General features: G+C 40.3%; 2 protein-coding genes across 4 annotated transcripts in view; one reads left to right on the top strand and one right to left on the bottom strand.

Annotated features, from left to right (window-relative positions):
• Positions 1 to 646: 646 nt before the first annotated feature.
• LOC124633444 (spermatogenesis-associated protein 20) lies at positions 647 to 8,108 on the bottom strand. Of its 3 annotated transcripts, none has more exons than XM_047168668.1 (6): positions 7,831 to 8,108; positions 5,221 to 6,846; positions 4,939 to 5,147; positions 2,788 to 3,008; positions 2,148 to 2,283; positions 647 to 1,634 (listed from the first exon to the last, which is right to left on the bottom strand). In XM_047168668.1, the coding sequence occupies exons 1-6, from the start codon at positions 7,977 to 7,979 to the stop codon at positions 1,489 to 1,491; spliced, it is 2,487 nt and encodes an 828-aa protein (XP_047024624.1). In that variant the 5' UTR covers positions 7,980 to 8,108; the 3' UTR covers positions 647 to 1,488. The 3 variants fall into 3 exon arrangements, with proteins under 3 accessions (XP_047024624.1, XP_047024625.1, XP_047024626.1); XM_047168669.1 differs by having other exon boundaries at positions 2,163 to 2,283; XM_047168670.1 differs by lacking the exon at positions 7,831 to 8,108 and adding an exon at positions 6,980 to 6,999.
• Positions 7,711 to 11,696, top strand: part of LOC124633447 (rhomboid-related protein 3) — a 91,266-nt gene continuing 87,280 nt past the window's right edge. Inside the window, exon 1 of the mRNA XM_047168672.1 lies at positions 7,711 to 7,809. The gene's annotated coding sequence lies outside the window, so the exon portion shown is untranslated. The remainder of the gene's footprint in view (positions 7,810 to 11,696) is intronic.

The raw sequence follows: 11,696 nt of genomic DNA, 5'->3' as shown, positions 1-11,696 counted from the left end.
TGTAAGGATGCATCTACACGGTCAAAGTAGCTTGCGCATATGCAGGGGCCCGATTCTCCTAAATTAATAATGTCAAAATCGAATAGAAATCTAATCGCAATATGATCGCAATAGCAGTTTTAACCATATCGGGCATTCTGCTACTAATAAAAGACCAATCGTATTCGATTGACATTTGATTGGTGTGCGATTGGTCTGCTATTTTGGTAATTTTGGTCTATACGGTAGTTTGCTGTCCAATTATTTTGCAATCGTAAATCATTTGCAGACAAAATGATTCATTATTGAATGACAGAAAAGGATAAAAACGTTTATTTCAAAGAAAAAATAGCGGAATGCCACATACGCTTGAATCGGAATCGGATCTCAGTCGAATCGAGTCGAACGTGAATCGTATGTCGCTTAAGTAAAATTAGGAGAATCGCACCCCAGGTTACATGCATTTTAAAACGTGCGGGTCCAGCGACTCGCGAATGTACCAAAGCAAAATACCCACCCGCGTGCTCTTGTCACTTGCACATGTTTAACTTGCTTCGGCTACTTGCACCGTGGAGATGCACCCTAACGTTATCATCGGATTTTTTGTTTTGTATTATGCATAGACCTCATAAGAAATTCCATGGGATTTTTCAAATAAATAGAAGAGTTTTCATAACATTATTTATTACATAATAAAATATCACAACTTCAACAAAAGATTTTGCTTCCAGCGACGACTATACAATTTTTCCAATAAATAAGTATAACAACGAATAAATGACCAATCGTATAATTAACAACATTAAGTTACTGTGTAACTGCACAAATGTCCAAGTATTTTTTTTTATAAAGTAGCTCCTAAAATCTATTTTAGTGCTGCTATTCATTTTGCTGCCTATAAAACATCGTATCAAGTTTCAGACAAAATTACACTATCACATACATCAGACTAAACATTTCAGATCTCTCATAAGAGATTTCTTTCGTCATAACTTCCATTGAGACTTTAAACTTCACATATTTTTAATTCCTATAAAATACACTACATCAAACTACGTAGTAATATGCTGTTAGTAATGAACGATTATTTACTAAACGCCTAATACTAATGTCATGAGACTCATACAAACATTAGTTGAACAACTAATATAATAACAATTGACGTTATCTGCCGTAAGTGTTACACGATGACTAGGTTAATAAGCTTCGATTTGTAATGTTAATGAGTACTTGATAAGTAGTAACAATAATTATAACCATTCCACTGTACTGTGTACTGTACACTTTAAAATTTATCAATTGTCCATTTTTGCTGTTTATTATAGCATTCCCATTCAGTACACAAGCCAAGCTGAAAATATACTACTGTAAATTTTCCTATCTGATCACTACTATTATAAACTGGTAACTTTTATTAAGCTATTTTTTTGCGTATGTGGTAATGAAATAGTTGACGAGTAGTATAGTGAATGGGTATACTATGCAAAACAGTATGATTTTCTTTGCAGTTCATTTGTTGTTGGTAGAGGGCGCGGCGGGAGGCTCGTCGAGTAAGTTCTCGAGCTGCTTGACGTCGGTGACGGGCAGCGAGCACGCGTAGCGCCGGCACACGTATGCCGTCGGCACGTCGCCTACAGATCTGATGCGGCTCAGCACTGGGAAACAATATTTAGATTGTAACCACTATACTACCATTCATTATTTTCTACAGCTCCAGGTTTAAGTAAGTTTGAAAACGCAAAAGCAGGTTTCCATTAGTCCCAATTATTAAGCTTGTTAGTATGAACAGCATTAGTAACTGTGTCTAAGTCCAAAAGCTTCACTGCCTGAGGCCAGGGTGGTAATTTTGTTTCTTTGGTACCCTCACAGTTGATGGCGTGGCGTAGACTTAGGATATTATTTTTGCTGATTACAAGCTTTTATCAATTTTGCTAAGTTTATAGTTACAGCCTTTTTTATCGTCCACTCTTGGGCAATACCTATCCTCCTTTCACGGAGAAGGATTAATTACCACGCTTGCTCAATGCGGTTTGGGGATTTCAGACTTTATAGTCCATGTTTCCTCAAGATGTTTTCCTTCAGTAACTTTATACTCAAGCGAAATCCTCTACAACCAGAAAAAGGTTAGCTAATCTAAGCAGGGGTGTTAAACCATGAGACGAACTCACGTATGTCGGACATACCGGCGGGCGACTCGGCGGCGGGGTCGGCCACGGCCAGCACTCGGCCCGGCAGTAGCCGCGACCTCACTACACGCACTAGTTCTAATGTACGAGGGTCTGAGCAACCGCCTGCTATCAGCACCTGCAATAAATAACACGAGAATAAGCTAACAACGTCATAAGCTTTGGAAATATTTTTTGAATAGGGAGTACACAATATAGAAAGACGAATAGACACAAAGTACATAATTATATTTTCTATCTTTCATCTGTTTTGACGACCTCGATGGCGCAATGGTCACCATGCCGGACTGCCGGACCCGAGGTCCCGGGTTCGATTCCCGGTTCGGTCGACATTTGTGTGATGAGCATGTTTGTTGGCCGTGGTCTGGGTGTTACAATATGTATATTTGTAGTTTATCAGTTGTGTTAGCACCCATAACACAAGTTAATTAATAACTTACCATGGGGCTAACTGACCGTGTGTGAAAATGGGTCCTGATATGTGTAGATAGACCGTATTAGAACGTACTTAGCTATTATGTTAAAAAAAAAAGACCAAGACTGGTCCAACAAAGTCATCAAACCTTGAGTCAACAAATAAAAAAGTGAAATAATTACAAGCAAAACAAATTAACCAACAGACCTGCGTAGGAGAATCATTGAAGAACATGAGCGCAGACATCATCTCAGGCAGGCTGGTAGGTGAATCATTCAGCCGCTTGGAGAATGTCTTGAGGAGTTTCATAGCCATGTCACGTTCGCGCTCACCGCCCTCCGGGGCCGCACTCTTGTCGGCGTAGGCGGCGAGACGCTGTAAGTTGTGGCAAGATACGCTGTTGCCTGAAGGCTCGGCGCCGTCTTGATCTGAAAGAGGTGGTTTACAAGTTAATTTTGGAATTTTATATGGTTAAAATTTTGTATGCCTTTTTTTTAACGACGTCAAAAATCATCAAATGACCCCTCTTTATTCTTTATTGCACACATAAATACATTTGACACACTGAAAACGGAAACATTATGTACAACGGCGAGCTTAACCCCGTGTTGGGTTCTCTTACAGCCAACCTTAGAGTGAAAGAGCGATTTGATGGGGTAGGGCAAATGTGCAACTTTATACTAATAACAATAATATATATGTATAATACCTTAATAAATTAAATATATATCTTTTATAATTACATAAAATATATACAATATAATATATACAAATATATACACAGGTCATGATGATAAATAATGTTCCTTAACTCGTCTCTTAAACATATCCAATGATGAGCTCTCGCGTATAGAATGCGGAAGGGTATTCCACAGCCTAACAGCACGATCAGTGAATGATCCATCATAGCGACTTGAAGTGTGGGATGGGACACGAAGCAGAAGAGATAAGGAAGAGCGACAAGGTTTGCCTCTGGGAATGAGGAACTCAAAGCGTTCACGAAGGTAACTTGGAGTGAGAGGATTGTGAAGAACAGAGTAAAGAAAAGAAAGAACGTGAGCGTCTCTACGCCGCCGAATAGGCAGCCACTTCAACTGGTTCCGAAATTCCGACACATGATCGTACTTTCGGAGGCCGAAAATGAAGCGGATGCACAAATTCTGCAGACGTTCGAGTTTATCAAGTAGCTCCTCAGTCGCATCAAGGAAACAGACATCAGCATAGTCTAACAGAGAAAGGAGGAGCGACTGAGCGAGAGTAATCTTTGTTGGAAAAGGCAGGAACTTCTGGAGACGCTTGAGTGATTGAAACGAGCAATATACCCTCCTGCTTACTTCTGCAATGTGTTTAGCCCCTCCCGCTGTGGGTTAGCAGCGGTGAGGGAGTGTCAGACTCCTACTGACTAAAAACCGTCGTGTTCCGTCGTAGGCCTTTTTATGCGCTAGGGCCGCGGTATCTCTTTCGAACAACCCGCAGCCCCGGCAGGACTTGGGCCTATTGGGCCCCGCTGGGGTTGCTGACATCTCTTTGAGGAGCGCGTGGAACAACGCGCGCCGCCGACACGGGTCTAAAAATAGACATGAGCGATGAGCCACCCGAACTCACCGCCCACAGACCCACACCTACGGTGATGGGAGTCATCTCGCGACACCCGGCGCCCGTGGTGTCGACCTGCTCCAGCGCGGCGGCCGGGATGAGAGGTGCGAACTCTCTGGCGTTCCGCTCCTCCTTCTCGAGCATGACTGCTTCGCAGAAGGAGGCGACGGCATCCCATTCCCTCTCGCCCCGGACCATGGCCTGAACCAGGGCCGGATGCGAGAGGACGCCGCCGCCTAAGGCCTCGACGAGGAACCGGCGGTGCCCTTCCCACGCAGGGCACTCCTGAACTGTGTGGTCCACCGTGTCCTCGGGGCTATCCGCACAGTGGTGACACCCGGGCGCCTCCTCACGACCGATTCGATGCAGGTACCTCCCGAAACAACCGTGTCCGGTGAGGACCTGCGTCATGCGGCACGTGAGGGCGCCGTGACTCCTCCTGAGCCACTCCTCAAAGAGGGGACTTAACGCCACTATGGTGGCGTGCCCTAAAATTTTGTATGCCTGAGATGTTATCTAGAAATTAAGATTGTCCGGAGTGACAACAACAAGGGACTTATAGTTACTTTAGAATCTTGGACAGTTATGGGATCAAGAATATGATTTTCCAAGCAGTGTTTTCACATTTTTCCATCCTGACTAGAACTATTTTATAAGAACTTAGTTTATAGTGGAAAAGTTTCGAAGTATCTCTATGTTTACAAATGTTTTATCTGAAAAAGACGTGGTGTAAACAGTAAATCATAAAATGACAACATTTACCTTCTTTCAGCCGCAGCACGACGCTAGCATCGTCTGCGGAACAGGTGTAATAGCCACCATTCACAGAGTCCCAGAACAAGTCGTTCTGTTTGTGTTGCAGGTCACGCGCCCACTTCAACCAACGACAGTCCAGTGAGGCCTCGTACAAGTCGAGCAGGCCCTTGATCAAGAACGCGTAATCGTCTAGGAAGCCCTTAATAGGTTCGTCCCTGTAAATCATTTTAAATGATTAGTATGTTTATCACGCTTAGCAATGTCAATCAAATACTTATTTCAACATACGTTTGAGCAATCGATCCATCCTCAGCTCTGTAGCAAGAATGCAATAATATTTTCTTTGTATCATCATACAGATATTTCTGAATAAACTCTGCAGTTTTGATAGCATCTTCCACAAATTGTTTGTCTCCCAGCCCTTGTCCGGCTTGCGCTAGACCAGCTATCATCAAGCCGTTCCAAGAGCAGAGTATTTTAGTGTCCAAATGAGGACGAGGTCTCTTCTGACGCACATTATGTAGTATCTCCACACATTCCGATATAACTTGATTGAATTGCTCCATTGTCAATTCGTATTTCTGTGCTGTCTCCTCCTTAGTACCGTAAATAATCAATACGTTTTGATTGGTAAGTTCTCCATGCGGATCACTCCCAGGTGAAATATTGCCACACTCTTCAACGCTGAAGTAATCACAGAATACATCTAAATATGAGACGGAATTAATTTTCTTGTCCTGAAGAAGGGATTTGAGTTCTTTGTATTCCCAAGTGCAAAAAGCCCCTTCCTTCTTATGAGGAGCTCCGTGCACTGGGTAGGAATCAGCATCCTCGGCACTGTAGAACCCGCCGGACTCGTGACGCAGATCTCTGTTCACATACTTTATAATATCTCGAACAACGTCTGCATAAAATTCGTCTTTTGTGGCGAGATAAGCATCTGTGTAAGCAACAGTCAACTGTGCCTGATCATAAAGCATTTTCTCGAAGTGAGGGACGTGCCAGTCATTGTCGACTGAATATCGAGCAAAGCCACTAGATACATGGTCATGAATACCACCCTTAGCGATCTTAGTTAACGTGTACAGACACATGTCCAAGCATTTTTTACCTTCCGCATTGTTTTTGTCACGAGCATAATAATGGAAGAGAAAGTTAAATATGGAAGACTGTGGAAATTTAGGAGCTGTTCCAAATCCACCAAATTCTGGTTCATAAATCGTCATGTATCTGCGAAGACATTTCTCCCAAGTTGCTTCTCCAGGAACTGAATTGGAACTGTCTGCATCTACCAAAGAAATTTTTTGGAGTGCCTCCATTATATTCGAGCTTGCTTCCAAGAACTGTTCGCGATTTTCTTTCCACTTTTTGGCAAGGGACAGTAAAATTGTTTTGAAACCTGGTCTCCCCCAGCGGTCTTCAGGAGGAAAATATGTTCCGCCAGTCACAGGTCGTAAGTCGGGCGTGAGGAAAACAGACATGGGCCAGCCACCACCGCCACTTGTCGCCAGAATGAACAGCATGTAAACACGGTCAATATCAGGTCTCTCTTCGCGATCTACTTTAATGTTGATGAAGTGTTCATTCATTATTTTTGCAGTCTCCTCATTTTCAAATGATTCTTTCTCCATCACATGGCACCAATGGCAAGTAGAATAGCCTACAGATAAGAAGATCAGCTTGTTTTCCTTCTTAGCCTTGTCAATAGCTTCCTGACACCAGGGGTACCATTGCACAGGATTGTGAGCATGTTGAAGTAAATAAGGGGACTTTTCAGTGATCAAGCGATTGGTATGCTTTGGTTGCTCTACAGGAGGAGTTTCAGTACTTGAAGTTGCCATTATTATCTTATTATCACTGAAACTTCTTGTAAGTTGAGGGACAGCAATACTGTTAGGTCCAAATGTTGATAATCTGCAAGAATGGTTTAAATAAATAATTATGTGTAACTAGATTTCAGGATCTTTATGCAGAAATGTTCTATAGTTTTACTATAAAAGTGTATCAAACTAAATAATAAAAGTATCATTTTTAACTTTTTACTTACAGACTTTGACAACAAACTTGTTTGCCAATCAAGGTTTGTAAAAACTTGACTGAAAAAACATTATTCTTACGTTTAGATTGTATTTTTAACCACTCTTAACAATTTTGCTCAAAATGAGGTTAAACCAATAAAACTGTTTGAGTATAAGCTTCTATGCTGTCTCAAACACCAATCTAAGTTTGATTAACAAGTTTGGTGACTATACCATAAAAAAGAAAGTTGATCATTACCTACATTTAAATATTAATGGTGTTGTTGGTGTGTTTTTTTACTAATTAAAATGTTTCTGAACACAACATTAGCATCTCGGGAACTGGATTCATAAGTAGAATTTAGAATGCATATTTATAAAGTAATGCAGAAATATTCTTTCTATACTAGCTTCTGCCAGAGATTTCACCCGTGTCCCATGAGATCTTGTTCCCACAAAAAATTGCTCAGAGCATTCTTTGCTAAATCTAACACTGAAATATTTTTCTATTGGAAACAATTGTTTCCTAGAATAGCGTGTTGTTTTCAAACAATCAAACTCTTCCACCTTATAAATTTATATAAATAGATTACACTTGTACTTGTTATCACAACTAAATAAATCCTATGACAGTAAACACTTAACTAACCCAGATGACAGGCATTATTGTATAATCTAATTAACTATGTATGGGCAAAGACAAGTCCCAATACATTATGTATGACTAGCGACAAAGGTACCCTTCCCTTCTCTCTAAAAGTCTTAAACACGGAATGTAAACAAAAACAAGGTCATGTAACAGTTATTTATTTTCTGGAGATATTCAAGGGATTCCACCGGTCAGTGCAACAATTATAACGTAAGAATAATTATACCATACCTTTTTGGCAAGCCTAAATCCCTGTGATTGCAAACCTGGTTAGCAACCAGCGGCTCTTTCGTAGTATTTTGATTCAAGTTAAGACTTTTGAACCTATTATCACCCGTCGATAGACGCCGCAACAACAGAGCAGCACGCCCAGTAGGCATAATAATATACAGATTAGCGATAAACAGTGTTTACAACATGGAATTTCGCTTTATTTTTGTTTTTCTTACATAATTTTGACTGCGCGATATCCACGAAGAAACCAAATATTATGACGTTAATGACGTTTCAAATGAATGTGTTGCAAGCTCGGAAAAAGGAAGCCTTTATCAGAAGTGGCAAAACACAATGCACCATGGAATAATATTTATGTAATACAAATGCATTCATTAGGAGATTTAATAAAATTAATTGAAAATAACTTTTACCTAACAGATTATATACAAAAACCCGTCGCATTCTTCTTATTTTCTCGTAATTCGTGCGCCTCATATAAAACTGTTTTCGCGTTAGCGCTACTTGCTCACGCTAGATTTCTAGGCGCTTTCTTTCCTCTTTTATGTTCTGATATTGTAATTAATATTTAAACTATTTATTTTCAAATGTTAATAACATCTACGCTCTCGTCAAATCACTTTGCCGCTCTGAAGTTGGCTATAAGTGACTGCGCCGTTGAATTGTGCACTTTTATACTAATGGTGGAAAGTGGTTACAGAACAACCACTGTGAACATTCACTTATTCATGGTTGGCAGGGCCGATAGACCTTTTGTAGTCGAATATTAATATTTTCCGAAACTTTCCAAAGGAACTTTTTTATCGATCCAGTAGCTAAGGAGTGAATTTTCGTCATTAAAGTACTTATCTTCAAACTTGCATATAGTCAGAAACAAATAAATAAACCTAAGCCGATTAGTTCACAGTCAAGTCTTAACTGTTGTTTTATATTGGGTACCATGTACCCTAATCATAACAGCATGTGAATCCACAGTTTGGTACTTAACTTCGCGTATGTAAAACATTAGTACTGTTCTTAGGTTTCTAAATCGCTCTCTCACGTGCGGTAAAACGCAACGTTTAAAAGGGCCCATGCATATTTCATAGCGAACATCCCCTTGTGATTGTAAGCAGCACGCATGCGCTGAAATCTGGACGCCATTCTCACTTTCACTATAGTTCGGCCATTCAGAGAATGCGTTCCTGACACGTCGCGATTGAACTGACGACGTAACTTTGCAATGGCGTTGCAGTTACGATAAAAATATTTTTGCTGGTTGTTTACCGTTTTAACAATTGAGGAGCATTAAAACAACATTATTATATCAATAATCAATGAATGTTATTACGTCGTCAGTTCAATCGCGACGTGTCAGGAACGCATTCTCTGAATGGCCGAACTATAGCATACGAAATGTTTTGACATGTAACTAAATGTCCACCGCGTTAGGAAGTCTAATGTGTTCTTGACACGAAACATAGAAATAAGTGGAATTTTGGAAATGGAGCAACGTGTGAAGTATCCCTTTGTCCCGGTCTCATCCTCTGCTACGCTACTTTATCCCTCCCAGGGGTTATTAAATAAAAAAATAGGTAGGTAGCAAGATGGACAATTTATTTACCGCACACAAACACAGTATAGCTCGGTCGGCAGAAATAAACAATGGGTTAGAGCCCATACATACAGTTTTACAGTGATTAACCTCCTCACTAGCCTAGCACTTCCCTGACGTCACTGGTCGCTGCAGGAACAAGTGGCCGCGCGCCGAGATCAGGTCCAGGTACAGGTGTAGGTGTAGGGTTCGAAGGTCAACCCGCTACAGTCCACCGCGGGGAAGCAGGAGACTTAAGGTGTACGTGAAACCCTGTAATGCGCAATAAGCGAAGGCATTACACACTGGCCGTAGACGGTGAGCACCCACAGCAACGCTTAATAGGGAAGCGCTAAAAGTGTAGATGTGTTGCTGTGGATGTTCACTATCAGATACGGAGATAACAATAAGTCGGTTACTTAGCCAATTCAAAATTTGAAAATTTTAACGGTAACTAAAACGCAAGTAGGCAAAAATTACATTATTAAGAAAGTGTGGGGTAAACTACTATGCAAAAACACATAATAAGCTTGCAATAGAAATAAAGTTAAGCGATAACACAAATAAAGAGATTACCCAGCTAAAGCAAAGCGAAAGAAACCGTTATGGTTTGCTTAGCTTCTGGCTAATTTAAAATTGTATAGCACTTACCCAATCGGGGTTTAAATCACACACACTGAATATGCTGAGTATTATTATATGTCGAGATATATAGTCGAGGGAACGGTAATGACGCCCTTAAAAAGTTTAATCGCTATGGCGGTTATAATAACTTAAAGTTAGTGTTCAAAAAACCGGCGTGCGTTCGCCTCGATATCCAGATTCGCACTGGCAGCAGCCGTGACAGCGGCGACGTGGAAGCGAGGAGTCGCTGGTGCGGTCCGGGTGCCTAATATGTCGCTCGTTTAAATACGTGCGTGGTGATAAAATGTAGCTGGCCAGAAATTTTGATGCGTTTAGTTTGCTACTGTAAATAGTTTAGTTTTTGTAAATAGTTTTAGTTTTGTAAATAGTTTTGTTAATTTTATTTTACTCAACATTTTATTAAAAAGAATTAAGACATGTAACAATTAATGTTACATTACCCCCCTCGTTTCAGAAAGAGTTTTTTTCTCAAAAAAAAACTCGTCTATAGTTTACTACTAACACTACACATTCATACTATCAACTATCAAAATCCTTTCATAATATCAAACAAACTCTCTTACACAATAGCTTCAACAATATAAAATCATGTTGACGCGACCTTCTATAACAAGTTATCTGTGATTATCGCACAGAAAACCAATGCTAGTCGTAAGATGTTAATTTAAGGTGACTTGTCTCAACTCATTTTAAAAAAATGTAAAAAAAATCTGTTAACCACTAGACTTAGTGTTTTTAAAATCTTTGATATGCCAGACACCTATATTTTTCCCTGACATATCTTCCAACACATAGATAAGTGGAGACCGTTTTTCAATTACACGGCATTTGACAAATTTAGGTGCAAGCTTTTTACTAAAATATTTGTCCTTGTTACTTAGGACAAATGCGCGCTTATAAACTATGTCTCCCACATTAAACTCCGCCGGCTTCCTACGTAGGTTGTAGTGTGCAGTATTCTTCTCATGTGCATGCCATAACGAAGCCTGCACATCATTGAAAACTGAACGCAGACACCCTAAGTTTTCAGCGTATAAATCGCGAGGAAGGAATAACACTTCATCGCCCAGGTCATTGTCCGTATAGTGCGATCCGCATAAAACTACTTCCCTACCGTAAACTAAAAATGACGGGGTATAACCGGTAGCTTCATTTACGGAATTGTTTATCGCGAACTGAACCTTGGGGATGGAGGTGTCCCAGGATCTATGATCGTTTCCAACAAACGTAGACAAACTAGTTACAATAGTTTTGTTGTAGCGTTCTACCGTGTTAACTTGTGGTGTATACTTCGGCGTGAAAAAAACGTTAGGGATTTTGTATTTTTTAAATAGCGCGTCAGTAGCTGAACTTATAAACTGTGTCCCATTGTCCAAGAAGATTGTTTGTGGAACTCCGTGAACCAAAAATATAGAATCCTCTAAAATCTTAATAACTATGTCCGCAGTAGCGCGACGCACTGGGAAAATAAGACAAAATTTTGAAAAAATGCACATTATAACTAATATATAAGAATTTTGCTTCCGACTAGTGGGAAGAGGACCCACAAAATCGATTGAGATCATCTGGAAAGGTCTCGAACATTGCTTCGGGCGACCCATTTCTCCCAATGTAGTGTGATTTTGCGCCTTATAAGATAAGCAAA

This window comes from Helicoverpa zea, chromosome 9 (assembly GCF_022581195.2).
Source record: "Helicoverpa zea isolate HzStark_Cry1AcR chromosome 9, ilHelZeax1.1, whole genome shotgun sequence".
In the NCBI taxonomy this organism is placed as follows: Eukaryota; Metazoa; Arthropoda; class Insecta; order Lepidoptera; family Noctuidae; genus Helicoverpa; species Helicoverpa zea.
This window is presented reverse-complemented; position numbering and strand designations above follow the sequence as displayed.

Coding starts and splice junctions, on each gene's coding strand:
- LOC124633444 (XM_047168668.1), bottom strand. CDS start 7,979: ATGCCTACTGGGCGTGCTGCTCTGTTGTTGCGGCGTCTATCGACGGGT. Junction 2,284..2,787: donor TCAATGATTCTCCTACGCAG/GTCTGTTGGTTA, acceptor TATTTATTGCAG/GTGCTGATAGCAGGCGGTTG. Junction 1,635..2,147: donor CGCCGGTATGTCCGACATAC/GTGAGTTCGTCT, acceptor ATTGTTTCCCAG/TGCTGAGCCGCATCAGATCT.